Source organism: Heterodontus francisci, chromosome 1 (genome assembly GCF_036365525.1).
Source record: "Heterodontus francisci isolate sHetFra1 chromosome 1, sHetFra1.hap1, whole genome shotgun sequence".
Classification (NCBI taxonomy): Eukaryota; Metazoa; Chordata; class Chondrichthyes; order Heterodontiformes; family Heterodontidae; genus Heterodontus; species Heterodontus francisci.
Genome location: NC_090371.1, coordinates 2,181,784 through 2,199,000, shown reverse-complemented (window position 1 = coordinate 2,199,000; position 17,217 = coordinate 2,181,784). Strand labels below are relative to the sequence as shown.

The 17,217-nt window shown below is 49.5% G+C and overlaps 1 protein-coding gene across 17 annotated transcripts in view; it reads right to left on the bottom strand.

The window, feature by feature from the left end:
- The window catches only part of LOC137363866 (rho-related BTB domain-containing protein 2-like), a 414,041-nt gene that overhangs the window by 256,087 nt on the left and 140,737 nt on the right, over nt 1–17,217 (bottom strand). For 15 of the 17 annotated variants that reach the window (XM_068027413.1, XM_068027570.1, XM_068027536.1 and 12 more), the window contains exon 2: nt 8,326–8,529. In XM_068027413.1, coding sequence (XP_067883514.1) covers nt 8,326–8,517 — 192 coding nt within the window. In that variant the 5' untranslated portion in view covers nt 8,518–8,529. Of the gene's footprint in view, nt 1–8,325; nt 8,530–9,989; nt 10,019–10,082; nt 10,173–17,217 lie in introns of those variants that run through there. The other 2 variants (XM_068027465.1, XM_068027514.1) reach the window with 2 other exon arrangements.

Below are 17,217 nucleotides of genomic sequence, written 5' to 3'. Positions count from 1 at the left end.
TCCAAAATGCATCACCTCGCATTTGCCCGGATTGAACTCCATCTGCCATTTCTCTTCAATCTATCTATATTCTGCTGTATTCTCTGACAGTCCCCTTCACTATCTGCTACTCCACCAATCTTAGTGTCGTCTGCAAACTTGCTAATCAGACCTCCTATACTTTCCTCCAAATCATTTATGTATATCACAAACAACAGTGGTCCCAGCACAGATCCCTGTGGAACACCACTGGTCAAACGTCTCCATTTTGAGAAACTCCCTTCCACTGCTACTCTCTGTCTCCTGTTGCCCAGTCAGTTCTTTATCCATCTAGCTAGTACACCCTGGACCCCATGCGACTTCACTTTCTCCATCAACCTACCATTGGGAACCTTATCAAACGCCTTACTGAAGTCCATGTATAGGACATCTACAGCCCTTCCCTCATCAATCAACTTTGTCACTTCCTCAAAGAATTCTATTAAGTTGGTAAGACATGACCTTCCCTGCACAAAACCATGTTGCCTATCACTGATCAGCCCATTTTCTTCCAAATGGGAATAGATCCTATCCCTCAGTATCTTCTCCAGCAGCTTCCCTATCACTGACGTCAGCCTATAATTACCTGGATTATCCCTGCTACCCTTCTTAAACAAGGGGACAACATTAGCAATTCTCCAGTCCTCCGGGACCTCACCTGTGTTTAAGGATGTTGCAAAGATATCTGTTAAGGCCCCAGCTATTTCCTCTCTCGCTTCCCTCAGTAACCTGGGATAGATCCCATCCGGACCTGGGGACTTGTCCACCTTAATGCCTTTTAGAATACCTAACACTTCCTCCCTCCTTATGCCGACTTGACCTAGAGTAATCAAACACCTACCCCTAACCTCAACATCCGTCATGTCCCTCTCCTCGGTGAATACCGATGCAAAGTACTCGTTTAGAATCTCACCCATTTTCTCTGACTACGCGTATAATTTTCCTCCTTTGTCCTTGAGTGGGCCAATCCTTTCTCTTGTTACCCTCTTGCTCCTTATATATGAATAAAAGGCTTTGAGACAGATTAGACTGAAACAGTCGACGGGCAGGACAGACCTAGCAGAGGTGGTCGGGAAGGAGTTGCCCTGGGAATGCTCAACATCGACTCCAGACCCCATGAAGTCTCACAGCATCAGGTCAAACATTGGCAAGGAAACCTCCTGCTGATTACCACCTATTGCCCTCCCTCAGCCGATGAATCAGTATTCCTCCATGTTGAACAGCACTTGGAGGAAGTACTGAGGGTGGCAAGGGCGCAGCATGGGGTGGGAACTTCAATGTCCATCACCAAGAGTGGCTCGGTAGCACCCCTACTGACCGAGCTGGCCGAGTCCTAAAGGGATATAGATGCTAGACTGAAACATAGAAACATAGAAAATAGGAGTAGGCCATTCGGCCCTTCGAGCCTGCTCCGCCATTCATTATGATCATGGCTGATCATCCAACTCAGTAACCTGTTCCCGCTTTCGCCCCATCTCCTTTGATCCCTTTAAACCCAAAAGCTATATCGAACTCCTTCTTGAAAACATACAATGTTTTGTCCTCAACTGCTTTCTGTGGTAGCAAATTCGACAGGCTCACCACTCTCTGGGTGAAGAAATTTCTCCTAATCTCAGTCCTGAAAGGTTTACCCCGTATCCTTAGAATATGACCCCTGGTTCTGCACTCCCCCCACCATCGGGAACATCCTTCCTGCATCTACCCTGTCAAGTCCTGTTAGAATTTTATAGGTTTCTGTGAGATCTCCCCTCACTCTTCTCAACTCCAGTGAATATAATCCTAACCGACTCAATCTCTCCTCATACATCAGTCCTGCCATCCCAGGAATCAGTCTGGTGAACCTTCGCTGCACTCCCTCTATAGCAAGAACACCCTTCCTCAGATAAGGAGACCAAAACTGCACACAATATTCCAGGTGTGGCCTCACCAAGGCCCTGTATAATTGCAGCAAGACATCCCTGCTCCTGTACTTGAATCTCTCGCTACGAAGGCCAACATACCATTCGCCTTTTTTACCGTCTGTTGCACCTGCATGCTTACCTTCACCGACTGGTGTACGAGAACACCCAGGTCTCGCTGCATATTCCCCTCTCTCAGTTTATAGCCGTTCAGATAATAATCTGCCTTTCTGTTTTTGCTACTAAAGTGAATAACCTCACATTTATCCACATTGTACTGCATCTGCCATGCATTGGCCCACTCACTCAACCTGTCCAAATCACCCTGAAGCCTCTCTGCATCCTCCTCACAACTCACCCTCCCACCCAGTTTTGTGTCATCTGCAAATTTGGAGATATTACATTTAGTTCCCTCATCTAAACCACTAATGTATATTGTGAATAGCTGGGGTCCTAAGAGCAGGATCTGCAGCAAGTGATGAGGGAACCAACATGAGGGAAAAACATACTTGACCTCATCCTCGCCAATCTGCCTGCCACAGATGCATCTGTCCATGACAGTATTGGTAGGATTGACCACCGCCCAGTCCTTGTGGAGACAAAGTCCCGTCTTCACATTGAGGATACCTTTCATTGTGTTGTGTGGCACTGCCTCTGTGCTGAATGAGATACATTTCAAACAGATCTAGCAATGTAAAACTGGGTATCCATGAGGTGCTGTGGGCCATCAGCAGCAGCAGAACTGTACTCAACCACAATCTGTAACCTCATGGCCCGGCACATCCCCCACTCTACCATTACCATCAAGCCAGAGGATCAACCTTGGTTCAATGAAGAGTGCAGGAAGGTATGCCAGGAGCAGCACCAGGCATACCTCAAAACGAGGTGTTAACCTGATAAAGCTACAGCACAGGACTATCTGCGTGCCAAACTGCGGAAGCAGCATGCGATAGACAGAGCTAAGCGATCCCACAACCAACGATCAGATCTAAGCTCTGCAGTCCTGCCACATCCAGTCGTGAATGGTGGTGGACAATTAAACAACTAACTGGAGGAGGTGGCTCCACAAATATCCCTATCCTCAATGAAGGGAGAGCCCGGGAGCACGTCAGTGCAAAAGATAAGGCTGAAGCATTTGCAACAATCTTCAGCCAGAAGTGCCGAGTTGATGATCCATCTCAACCTCCTCCTGAAGTCCCCAGCATCACAGATGCTAGTCTTCCGACAATTCGATTCACTCCGCGTGATATCAAGAAACGACGGAAGGCACTGGATACTGCAAAGTCTATGGGCCCTGACACCATTCCGTCAATAGTATTGAAGACCTGTGCTCCAGAACTTGCTGTGCCCCTAGCCAAGCCATTCCAGTGCAGCTACAACACTGGCACCTCCCAGGAAATGTGGAAAATTGCCCAAATATGTCCTGTACACAAAAAGTAGGACAAATCCAACCCGGCCAATTACCGCCCCATCAGTCTACTCTCAATCATCAGAAAAGTGATGGAAGGTGTCGTCGACACTGCTATCAAGCGGCACTTGCTCAGCAATAACCTGCTCAGTGACGCTCAGTTTGGGTTCCGCCAGAGCCACTCAGCTCCTGACCTCATTACAGCCTTGGTTCAAACATGGACAAAAGAGCTGAACTCAAGAGGTGAGGTGAGAGTGACCGCCCTTGACATCAAGGCAGCATTTGATCGAGTACGGCATCAAGGAGCCCTAGCAAAACTGAGGTCAATGGGAATCAGGGGCAAAACTCTCCACTGGCTGGAGTCATACCTAGCGCAAAGGAAAATGGTTGTTGGAGGTCAATCATCTGAGCTCCAGGACATCACTGCAGGAGTTCCTCAGGGTAGTGTCCTAGGCCCAACCATCTTCAGCTGCTTCATCAATGACCTTCCTTCACCCCTCACACCCATTAATACACCAAACCAGTCTAATCCCACTCTCCCCCTCACTCCTGAAACACTTCAATATCCCATCCAGTCTCATCTCACTCTCCCTCGCACTCCCCAAACACTTCAATATCCGTCCCAGTCTAATCCTACTCTCCCTCTCACTCCCATACCCTTTAATATCACTCCCAGTCTAATCCCATTCTCAGCCTCACACCCCAAACATTTCAATACCCCACCCAGTCTAATCCCACTCTCCTCCTCACTCCCCACTCACTTTCATATCCCACCCAGTCTAATTTCACTTTCTCCCTCACTCCGCACACTCCTTAATATCCCACCCAGTCTAAACTCACTCTCCCCCTACCCTTTAATATCCCAACCTGTCTCATTCCACTCTCCTCCTCACTCCCCACATCCTTTAATATCCCACCCAGTCTAATCCCACATTTTCCCTCACTCCCCACACCCTTTAATACCCGACCCAGTCTAATCCCACTGTCCCCCTCACTCCCCACAGCCTTTAATACCCGACCCAGTCTAATCCCACTGTCCCCCTCACTCCCCACAGCCTTTAATATCCCACCCAGTCTAATCCCACACTCTTCCTCACTCCCCACACACTTCAATATCCCACCCAGTTTGATCTCTCACTCCCCACACCCTTTAATATCCCACCCAGTCGAATCCCAATCCTTCCCTCCCTCCCCATTCCCTTCAATATCCCACCCAGCCTAACCTCACTCTCCCCCTCACCCCCCGCACCCTTTAATAACACACCCAGTCTAATCCCACTCTCCTCCTCACTCCGTTTGGTATCCCTCCCAGACAAATCCCAGTCTCCCTCTCACTCCCCAAACACTTCAATATCCCTCCCTGATTAATCCCACACTCCTCCCCACTCCCCACACCCTTTAGTATCCCTCCCAGACGAATCCCACTCTCCTCCCCACTCCACACACCCGTCAATATTCCAGCCAGTCTAATCCCACTCTCCTCCTCTCTTCCCATTCACTTTAATATCCCATTCAGTCTAATCTCACTTTCTCCTCACTCCACAAACCCATTAATACCCCACCACGTCTAATCCCACTACCCCCTCACTCCACACACCAATTAATACCCCACCCAGACGAATCCCACTCTCCCCCTCACTCCGCACACCCTTTAATATCCCTCCCAGACTAATCTCACACTCCCTCTCACTCCCCACATGCATCAATATCACACCCAGTCTAATCCCACACTCCTCCACACTCCCCATTCACTTTCATATCCCACTCAGTCTAATCTCACTTTCTCCCTCACTCCATACACCCTTTAATATCCACCCAGCCGAATCCCATTCTCGCCCTCACTCCCAATACCCTTTACTATCCCACCCAGTCTAATCCCACTCTCCACCTCACTCCCCACATCCTTTAATATCCCACCCAGTCTAATCCCACTTTCTCCCTCACTCCCATACCCTTTAATATCACTCCCAGTCTAATCCCATTCTCAGCCTCACACCCCAAACATTTCAATACCCCACCCAGTCTAATCCCACTTTCTCCCTCACTCCCATACCCTTTAATATCCCACCCAGTCTAATCCCACTTTCTCCCTCACTCCCATACCCTTTAATATCACTCCCAGTCTAATCCCATTCTCAGCCTCACACCCCAAACATTTCAATACCCCACCCAGTCTAATCCCACTTTCTCCCTCACTCCCACACCCATTAATATCCCACCCAGTCTAATTCCACTCTCACCCTCACTCCCCACACCCTTCAATATCCCACCCAGTTTAATCTCTCACTCCCCACATCCTTTAATAGCCCACCCAGTCTAACCTCACTTACCACCTCACTCCCCACACCCATTAATATCCCACCCAGCCTATTCCCACTCTTCTCCTCACTCCCCACATCCTTTAATACCCCACCCAGTCTAACCTCACTTACCACCTCACTCCCCACACCCATTAATATCCCACCCAGCCTATTCCCGCTCTTCTCCTCACTCCCCACACCCTTTAATATTCCCCCCAGTCTAATCCCACTCTACAACTCTTTCTCCATAACCTTTACTATCCCACCCTGTCGAATACCACACTCCTCACTCCCCACACGCTTTTGTATCCCTCCCAGACTAATCCCACTCTCCCCCTCACTCCCCATTCCCTTCAATATCCCACCCAGTCTAATCGCACCGTGCCCCTCACTCCCCATTCACTTCAATATCCCACCCAGTCTAATCGCACCGTGCCCCTCACTCCCCATTCACTTCAATATCCCACCCAGTCTAATCCTACTCTCCCCCTCACTCCCCATTCCCTTCACTCTCACTCCCAGTCTAATCCCACTCTCCCTCTCACACGCCACCCACTTCAATATCGCTCCCAAACTACTCTCACTCTCCCTCTCACTCCCCAAACACTTCAATATCCCTCCCAGTTGAATCCCACTCTCCCCCTCACTCCACACACCCTTTAATACCCCACCCAGTCTCATCCAACAGTCCCCCTCACACCCCACACATATTTATATCCCACCCAGTCTAATATCACTCACCCCTCACTCCCCACACACTTTAATATTCCACCCAGTCTAATCCCACTCTCCCCCTCACTCACCACACCATTTCATATCCCACCCAGTCTAATCTCAGCCCCCTCTCACTCCACACACATTTTAATATTCCACCACGTCTAATCCCTCACTCCCCATCACTCCCTACACCCTTTAATATCCCACCCAGTCTAATCTCACTCTCCCTCGTACTCCTCAAACCCTTTAATATTCTGCCCAGTCTGATCCCACTCTCCCCCTCACTCCCCACACCCTTTAATAGCCCACCCAGTCAAATCCCACTCACCCCCTCACTCCACACACCCTTTAATATCCACCCAGTCGAATCCCACTCTCGCCCTCATTCCCAATACCCTTTACTATCCCACCCAGTCTAATCCCACTCGACTCCTCACACCCATTAATATCCCTCCCAAAATATTCCCACTTGCCCCCTCACTCCACACACCCTTTATATCCACCCAGTCGAATCCCACTCTCGCCCTTACTCCCCATACCCTTTAATATCCCTCCCAGTCTAATCTCACTCTCCCCCTCACTCCCCACACCCTTTAATATCCCTCCCAGTCTAATCTCACTCTCCCCCTCACTCCCCACACCCTTTAATATCCCTCCCAGTCTAATCTCACTCTCCCTCTCACTCCACAAACCCTTTAATATTCCACCCAGGCTAATCTCTCACTTCCCACACACTTAAATTTCCCACCCAGTCTAATCTCACTTTCTCCGCATAACCCATAATATCCCACCCAGTCTCATCCCACTCTCCCCCTCACTCCCCACACACTTTAATATTCCACCGAGTCTAATATCACTCTTCCCCTCACTACCCACACACTTAACTATCTCACCCAGTCTGATCTGACTCTCCCCCCACTTCCCACAAACTTTAATATCCCACCCAGTCTCATCCCACTCTCCCATGCACTCCCAACACCCATTAACATCGCTCCCAGTCTATTCCCACTCTTCCCCTCACTCCACACACCCTTTAATATCCCACCCAGTCTAATCCCACTCTCCCCCTCACTCCCTACACACTTTAATATCCCACCCAGTCTAATCCCACTCTCCTGCTCACTACCCACACACTTTCATATCCCACCCAGTCTAATCCCACTCTCCCCCTCACTCCCCACACACTTTCATATCCCACCCAGTCTAATCCCACTCTCCCCCTCACTCCCCACACACTTTCATATCCCACCCAGTCTAATCCCACTCTCCCCCTCACTCCCCACACACTTTCATATCCCACCCAGTCTAATCCCACTCTCCCCCTCACTACCCACACACTTTCATATCCCACCCAGTCTAATCCCACTCTCCCCCTCACTCCCCACAAACTTTCATATCCCACCCAGTCTAATCCCACTCTCCTGCTCACTACCCACACACTTTCATATCCCACCCAGTCTAATTCCTCTCTCCCCCTCACTCCCCACACACTTTAATATCCCACCCAGTCTAATCCCGCTCTCCCCCTCACTTCCTAAGCCCTTTAATACCCCAGCAAATCTAACTGCAATTGCCCCCACACTTCCCTGCACCCTTCAATAGTCCACCCAGGAACATGATGAACCAAATGGTCTCATTCTGTGCCATATATCTGTCTATTTAAGGATGTCAGGACCTTGGAGCATGGGTACAGAAGTAGGCCATCAGCCCTTGAGACTGTTTCACCATTCAGTGAAATCATGGTTGATTTGTGACCTAACTCCATAAAGCCAGCTTCTTCATACCTTTAACAAAAATCTATCAATCTCAAATTTAAATTTTCTAATTAGTCCAGCTAAAATAGACATCTCTTTGAAAGAACTGGCACAGGAACAATGAGCTGATGGTCTCCTTCCGTGCTCTAGATCCTTTAGTATTATGAAGTCTTTCCTGGTCTGGTATCTTTACAGCATTCAACAATGGGCTTATTTCCACTCTCACTTACCTCCTGACAGACTCGGTACTGGTCTATCGCCCAGACAGTGGGCACATGTGTGGCCAGCAGCTGGTACTGGGTCAGGGTGGCATTGCAGGCTCTGGCACAAATCAGCCTCGTCTTTCCCACCGCATTGTCTCCTACTACCACACACTTAATAGTTTCCACATTGGGCCGCTCATAGTCCACATCAATGTCCATTGCTGTAAATACCTACAAGCCAGAAATAGAAACATTCAGGTGAAAGTGGAACTCTGTCACTTTACCCAAGATAAGATCACTCCCTCCCACTGTCCTTGTTACATTAAGAGTTTAACTCTTTGAATTTACACCATACTTCCTCCCACAGTCACTGACTGGACTCTCCCACGGTTTCTACTGATTCAATAATCACCAGCTAAACACAGATGTGGACAATGGCTGGAGAAAGAAGGCAGAACATGGGGAGATGGTGACATATGGTAATGTCACTGAGCTAGTAATCGAAAAGACCAGGCTAATGCCCTGAGGACACAGGTTCAAATCCCATCATGATAGCTGGTGGAATTTAAATTCATTAAAAATCAGGGATGGAAAGCTAGTATCTGTAATGGTGCCTTGAAACTATCACCAATTGTCATAAAAACCCATCTGGTTCACTAATGTCCTTTAGGGAAGGAAATCTGCCATCCTTACCTGGTCTGGCCTACATGTGACGCCAGACCCACAGCAAAGTGGTTGACTCTTAACTGCCCTCTGAAATGGCCGTGCAAGCCACTCAGTTGTCATGGGCAATTAGGGATGGACAACAAATGCTAGCCTAGTCAGTGACACCCACATCTCATGAAAGAATGTTTAAAATTGAGGAGAGAAAACCTAGGACAGAAAACATGCACACAGCAAGAAGTGCAGGAGTGGGAGGAACCAAGAAATAGGAGAGAACAGGATAGGAACTCCTGGAAATGGAGAATAAATAGACAGCTTGCAAACAGAACCCAGCAAACTACAGAGAGCGCAAGTGTGAGATAGAGAGCAGGATTGAGAGAGACAGAGACCAGGTGAGTAGAGAGAAAAAGAGATAGAGAGTGGGAGTGACAGAGAGAGAGAGTGAGTAAAGAGAGACAGAGACCAGATGAGTAGAGAGAGAGAGAGAGAGAGTGACAGAGAGTGGGAGTGACAGAGAGAGTGAGTAACGAGAGAGATAGAGAGTGGGTGAGTATAGAGAGACAGAGACCAGATGAGTAGAGAGAGAGAGTGACAGAGAGTGGGAGTGACAGAGAGAGAGAGTGAGTAACGAGATAGAGAGTGGGTGAGTATAGAGAGACAGAGACCAGATGAGGAAAGAGAGAGAGAGAGAGAGAGAGTGACAGAGAGTGGGAATGACAGAGAGATAGAGCCAGAGAGAGCAGGTGAGTACAGAGAGAGCGAGACCAGGTGAGTAGAGAGACAGATAGAGAGTGGGAGTGACACAGAGAGAAAGCAATAGAGAGCTGGTGAGTAGAGAGAGAGAGACAGAGAGTGGAAGTGACAGAGAGATACAGAGAGAGAGAGAGAGATAGAGAGTGGGAGTAATAGAGAGCAGGAGTGACAGACAGAGGGAGAGAGAGAGAGAGAGAGAGAGAGAGACCAAATGAGTCTCCACTGATTTGTGGGAATCTCTTGCCCAAAATAGAAAGAAGCATCCACAACGGTACCAGCCAGTTCGAACAACGTCAACATGTCCAGGCAGCAACCAAGTACAAACAGCGGTAGGAGCGTTCAGAATTCCGAGCATCCCATTCACTCGCCTCAGCAAACACCACCACTGTGGCAGAGTGTGCGGATCCAGAATTGGACTATTCAGTCACCCAAGGACCCACAATCCAGGAATGGAAGAAAGTCATCCTCGTTCCCGAGGGACTGCCTAAGAAGAAAAGACAGGGAGAAAGTGGGAGTGACACAGAGAGAAAGAGAGAGAGAGCTAGAGAGCGGGTCAGCACAGAGAGACAGACACCAGGTGAGTAGAGAGAGAGAGATCAGATGAGTACAGAGTGAGAGCCAGCGGGAGTGACACAGACAGACAGAGAGAGAGAGACCAGGTGAGTAAAAAGTGATAAAAGAGCTAGAGAGCGGGTGAGTACAGAGAGCGAGAGAGAGAGACCAGGAGTGACAGAAAGAGAGAGAGAGAGAGAGAGAGACTGAGTTAGTACAGAGAAAGAGAGAGAGAGAGAGAGAGAGAGTGAGACCGGTGAGTACAGAGAGACGGGAGTGACAGAGAGAGACCAGGTGAGTACAGAGAGGGAGAGAGAGAGAGAGCAGAAGTGCCAGAGAGAGAGAGACCGGGTGAGTAGAGAGAGAGAGAGAGAGAGAGAGAGAGAGATGGGGTGAGCAAAGAAAGAGAGAGAGAGAGAGAGAGCACGAGTGTCAGAGTGAGAGAGACCGGTTGAGTTGAGAGAGAGAGAGAGAGAGAGAGAGAGACACCGGGTGAGCAAAGAAAGAGAGAGAGAGAGAGAGAGCAGGAGAGTCAGAGAGAGAGAGACCGGGTGAGCACAGAGAGAGAGAGAAAGAGAGAGGCAGTAGGAGACAAAGGGAAGGAGGGAAAGAGAGAGACAGAGTCAGTCAGAAAGAGGCAGAGAGACAAGAACAGAGATTGAGAACCAAAGTATAATTCTGCAGATGCTAGAAATTTGAAACAGTCAGAAAATGCTGGAAATACTCAGCAGGTATGGCAGCATTTGTGGAGAAACAGAGTAAACAACCTGTATCTCCCTCCACAGATATTGCCTGACCTGCTGAGTATTTCCAGAAAGTAACAGATTCAACGAAAGACAGAGAAAGGGAGACACAGAGAGACAGACAGAAACAGTAAGTGAATCACAGAGAGAGAGATACAGTGAATGAGACAGAGACAGTGAAGACAGACAGTCAGACAGTGAGAGACAGAGAGAGATAGCAAGGGAGTGTGGAGCAGAGTGTTTGTGAAAGAGTGCTTTGATAACAGTGCGCTAAAGTTCAGAATTTGGTCAAAGTGGATATTTGGTGCAGAGGGAGAGGTAGGTGTAGAGGGGGAAGGGGTGCAGAGGGAGAGGTAGGTGTAGAGGGGGAAGGGGTGCAGAGGGAGAGGGGGAGGGGCTGCTGAAGGTAAGGAGAGGTGCAGGGAGGGAGGAGGTGCAGCGGGGAAGGGGAAGGAACTGCTGAGGGGGAGGTGCAGAGTGGGGAGGGAGAGGTGTAGAAGGAGAGGGGGTGCAGAGGAGGGAGGGGGTGCTGCAGAAGGGAAGGTGCAGATGGGGAAGGAGGTGCAGAGTGGGGAGGGAGAGGTGTAGAAGGAGAGGGGGTGCAGAGGAGGGAGGGGGTGCTGCAGAAGGGAAGGTGCAGATGGGGAAGGAGGTGCAGAGGGGGAGGGAAGTGCAGAGGAGGAGGGGGTGGTGCAGAAGGGGAGGGTGCTGCAGAAGGGAAGGTGCAGAGGGAGAGGGGGTGGTGCAGAAGGGAAGGTGCAGAGGGGGAGGGAAGTGCAGAAGGGGAGGGAGGTGCAGAGGGGGAGGGAGGTGCAGAGGGGGAGGGAGGTGCAGAGGGGGAGGGGGTGGTGCAGAAGGGAAGGTGCAGAGGGGGAGGGAAGTGCAGAGGGGGAGGGGGTGGTGCAGAAGGGAAGGTGCAGATGGGGAGGGAAGTGCAGAGGGGGAGGGGGTGGTGCAGAAGGGAAGGTGCAGATGGGGAGGGAGGTGCAGAAGGGGAGGGGGTGGTGCAGAAGGGGAGGGGGTGGTGCAATAGGGAAGTTGCAGAGGGGGAGGGAAGTGCAGAGGGGGAGGGGGTGGTGCAGAAGGGAAGGTGCAGAGGGGGAGGGAAGTGCAGAGGGGGAGGGAGGTACAGAGGGGGAGGGGGTGGTGCAGAAGGGAAGGTGCAGAGGGGGAGGGAGGTACAGAGGGGGAGGGGGTGGTGCAGAAGGGGAGGGGGTGGTGCAATAGGGAAGGTGCAGAGGGGGAGGGGGTGGTGCAGAAGGGAAGGTGCAGAGGGGGAGGGAAGTGCAGAGGGGGAGGGAGGTACAGAGGGGGAGGGGGTGGTGCAGAAGGGAAGGTGCAGAGGGGGAGGGAGGTACAGAGGGGGAGGGGGTGGTGCAGAAGGGAAGGTGCAGAGGGGGAGGGAAGTGCAGAGGGGGAGGGGGTGGTGCAGAAAGGAAGGTGCAGATGGGGAGGGAGGTGCAGAGGGGGAGGGGGTGCTGCAGAAGGGAAGGTGCAGAGGGGGAGTGAAGTGCAGAGGGGGAAGGAGGTACAGAGGGGGAGGGGGTGGTGCAGAAAGGAAGGTGCAGATGGGGAGGGAGGTGCAGAGGGGGAGGGGATGCTGCAGAAGAGAAGATGCAGATGGGGAGAGGGTGCTGCAGAAGGGAAGGTGCAGAGGGGGAGGGGGTGTCGTGGGGGAGGGGGTGGTGCAGAAGGGAAGGTGCAGAGGGGGACGGGGTGGTGCAGAGGGGGAGGGGGTGGTGCAGAAGGGAAGGTGCAGAGGGGGACGGGGTGGTGCAGAAGGGAAGGTGCAGAGGGGGACGGGGTGGTGCAGAGGGGGAGGGGGTGGTGCAGAAGGGAAGGTGCAGAGGGGAAATCCAGGGAAAGGTGACACCACTCTAGTGGCGAAGGGGAGGGGCAGGGGTGAAACCAGGTCAAATAAACGTAAGCGGTGTAGGGAAATGTGGGAAGGGTTGAACTGTAAATGTTGTGCAGTTTGGGGGGCGGTAAAGGTTAGATGTTAAAGGCAAGTGTTTTCGGGGGGAAGGGCAAATAGTTAATGCAATTATCACAAAATCATAGAAAGTTTATGGCACAGAAAGAGGCCACTTGGCCCATCGTGTCTGTGCCGGCCGAAAAACATCCACCTATTCTAATCCCACCTTCCAGCATTTGGTCCGTAGCCCTGCAGATTACAGCACCTGAGGTGCATATCCAGATTCCTTTTGAATGCGTTGAGGGTTTCTGCCTCAACTACCCTTTCAGGCAGCGAGTTCCAGACCCCCACCACCCTCTGGGTGAAAAAGCTTTTCCTCATCTCCCCTATAAGTATTCTACCAATCACTTTAAATCTATGCCCCCTCGTCACTGACCTCTCTGTAATTGTCATTGTGGGGGCGGGAAAGGGAAGTTAGAAATTTATTTCGTTAATTTTGAGAGTGGGGGGGGGGGTCAGTCTTTAAAAAGTTAACTTAGGCGGCAGGGCTGGCTGACCTTTAAAAATGGCATCAGCGTCTGCGCACAGGGAGCTGACGCCATTGCCGGTAACGGACAACAGTCTGCCCCCTCCACAAGATTGGGGTGGGTGGGCCACCCTGCTGGGCCGCCATTTATTGAGCTTGTTACTGAGATCAGCGGCGGGCGCTTACAGTGTGCAGCCCAGTGTGTGGGTTCTGAGCTGACCCTCAGCATTCGAAAGAAAATCAAGTCTGATGTCAGTGGGAAGCAGGCAAGTGATTGGTTGCTGAGGTTTTCTTACTTTTTTCTCTCTTGAAACTTGGGTATTTATTAGCAGTAGCAAGCTTTATTTAATAGATAGAGAAATGGCAGGCTGCTCCAAATTCTAGGGTGCAGCTGGTGACACCGCAGTGCATCCGTGAGGATGAGAGCTTCCTGGAAAGCACGTTTATAGATGTTTAAGATGCAGGGAGACAGCGAATGGGTGACCGCCAGTCAGTCAAGAAGAAACAGGTAGTGATATTTCAGAATACACAGAATAGATATATTCCAACAATAAAGAAAAATTCCATGGGGGGACCCGCCATCCATGCTTAACTAAAACAGTTAAAGATAGTATCAAAAAGAAAAAGCATATAATTGCGCAAAGATGAGAGGCAGGTCAGAAGATTGGACAGAATATAAAAAACAGCAAACAACAATTAAAAGATTAATAAGGAGGGAAAAATTAGAGAGTGAGAGAAAGCTGGCAAGAAATATACAGAGAGATAATAAGAGTTTCTACAGATATATGAAGAAAAGTTAACAAAATGAAAGTTGGTCCTAGAGAAAGTGAGTCTGGGAAATTAATAAGGGAAAATAAGGAGATGGCAGATGAACTGAACAGGTATTTTGCATCGGTTTTCATAGAGGATACAAGTAACAACCTAGAAATAGATGTAAATCAGGAATTGGAAGAGAGGGAGGAACTCATGAAAATTACAATCACCAGGGAAGTGATACTGAGCAAATTGTTGGAGCTGTGGGCTGACAAGTCCCCGGGTCCTGATGGACTTCATCCTAAGTCTTAAAAGTGGCTAGTGAGATAGTTGATGCTAAAATAAAAGCAAAATGCTGCGGATGCTGGAAATCTGAAATAAAAACAAGAAATGCTGGAAATACACAGCAGATCTGGCAGCATCTGTGGAAAGAGAAGCAGAGTTAACGTTTCAGGTCAGTGACCCTTCTTCAGAACATTGTTTGTGAGATTGTTGATGCGTTGGTTTTGATTTTCAAAAATTCCCTAGATTCAGGGAAGCTTCCAGGAGATTGGAAAATAGCGAATGTAACTTCTTTATTCAAAAAGGGAGGGAGAGAGAAAGCAGGAAACTACAAGCCAGTTCGCTTAAAAATGTCAAAGGGAAAATTTTAGAAGCTATTATTAAAGACTTCGTTCAGGTAACATGTACTGTAGATAAATGGGAACCAATGGATGTGCTGTACTTAGATTTCCAGAAGGCATTTGATAAGGTTCCACATCAAAGGTTATTGCGGAAAATAAAAGCTCATAGTGTAGGGGGTAACATTTTGGCATGGATAGAAGATTGGTTAGCTAACAGGAAACAGAGAGTAGGCAGAAATGGGTCATTTTATGGTTGGCAAGATGTAACGAGTGGTGTGCCACAGGGATCAGTACTGGAGCCTCAACTTTTTACAATTTATATATATGACTTGGATGAAGGGACTGAAGGTATGTTTGCGAAATTTGCTGATGACACAAAGATAGGTAGGAAAGTAAGTTGTGAAGAGGATATAAGGAGGCTACAAATGGATATAGATAGGGTAAGTGGGCAAAGATCTTATTGCTATCACAGAGACATGGTTGAAGGAAGGGCAGGACTGGCAGCTCAATATTCCAGGCTATAGAATCACCAGGCGTGACAGTGGGGGGGGGGGGGGGGGTTGTAAAAGAGGAGGTGGCATTGCACTATTGATCAAGGAGTCAATTACTGCAGTAAGGAGGGATGATATCTTAGAAGGTTCCTCCATATGGGTCGAACTTAAAAACAAAAAGGGGTCAATCAGTTGGCTGAGAGTGTACTACAGATCCCCAAATAGAAAGGATCAGATATGTAAGCAAATCTCAGAGAGGTGTAAAATTAATAGGGTAATAATAGCAGGGGATTTCAACTTGCCCAATATTAACTGGGATAGTCTCAGCAGCATTACCCCTGAAATAATCAAGAGTGCCAAGCCTGCTATACTCTCAGCACTCCATGAACTGCTTTGCCTGTGCTGGGACGAAGGAGCAGTACCTCAGGACATGCGCGATGCCAATATCATCACCCTCCATAAGAACAAGGGTGACCGCAGTGACTGCAACAACTACCATGGAATCTCCCTGCTCAGCATAGTGGGGAAAGTCTTCGCTTGAGTCATTTTAAACAGACCCCAGAAGCTGGCTGAGCGTTTCTACCCTGAGGCACAGTGTGGTTTTCGAGGAGAGAGATCCACCATTGACATGCTGTTCTCCCTTCGCCAGCTACAGCAGAAATGCCGCGAACAACAGATGCCCCTCTACGTTGCTTTCATAGATCTCACCAAAGCCTTTGACCTCGTCAGCAGACGTGGTCTCTTCAGACTACTAGCAAAGATCGGATGTCCACCAAAGCTACTAAGTATCATCACCTCATTCCATGACAATATGAAAGGCACAATTCAGCATAGCGGCGCCTCATCAGACCCCTTTCCTATCCTGAGTGGTGTGAAACAGGGCTGTGTTCTCGCACCTACACTGTTTGGGATCTTCTTTTCACTGCTGCTCTCACATGCATTCAAGTCTTCAGAAGAAGGAATTTTTCTCCACACAAGATCAGATGGCAGGTTGTTCAACCTTGCCCATCTTAGAGCGAAGACCAAAATACAGAAAGTCCTCGTCAGGGAACTCCTTTGCTGACGATGCTGCTTTAACATCTCACACAGAAGAGTGTCTGCAGAGACTCATCGACAGGATTGCAGCTGCCTGCAACGAATTTGGCCTAACCATCAGCCTCAAGAAAACGAACATCATAGGACAGGACGTCAGAAATGCTCCATCCATCAATATCGGCGACGACGCTCTGGAGGTAGTTCAAGAGTTCACCTACCTAGGCTCAACTATCACCAGTAACCTGTCTCTAGATGCAGAAATCAACAAGTGCATGGGAAATGCGTCCACTGCTATGTCCAGACTGGCCAAGAGAGTGTGGGAAAATGGCGCACTGACACGGAACACAAAAGTCCGAGTGTATCAAGCCTGAGTCCTCGGTACCTTGCTCTACAGCAGCGAGGCCTGGACAACATATGTCAGCCAAGAGCGACGTCTCAATTCATTCCTTCTTCGCTGCCTCCGGAGAATCCTTGGAATCAGGTGGCAGGACCGTATCTCCAACGCAGAAGTCTTCGAGGCGGCCAACATCCCCAGCATATACACCCTACTGAGCCAGCGGCACTTGAGATGGCTTGGCCATGTGAGCCGCATTGAAGATGGCAGGATCCCCAAGGACACATTGTACAGCGAGCTCGTCACTGGTATCAGACCCACCGGCCGTCCATGTCTCCGATTTAAAGACGTCTGCAAACGCGACATGAAGTTCTGTGACACTGATCACAAGTCGTGGGAATCAGTTGCCAGTGATCGCCAAAGCTGGCAGACAGCCATGAAGGCGGGGCTAAAGAGAGGCGAGTCGAAGAGACTTAGCAGTTGGCAGGAAAAAAGACTGAAGTGCAATGAGAAAGTCAACTGTGTAACAGC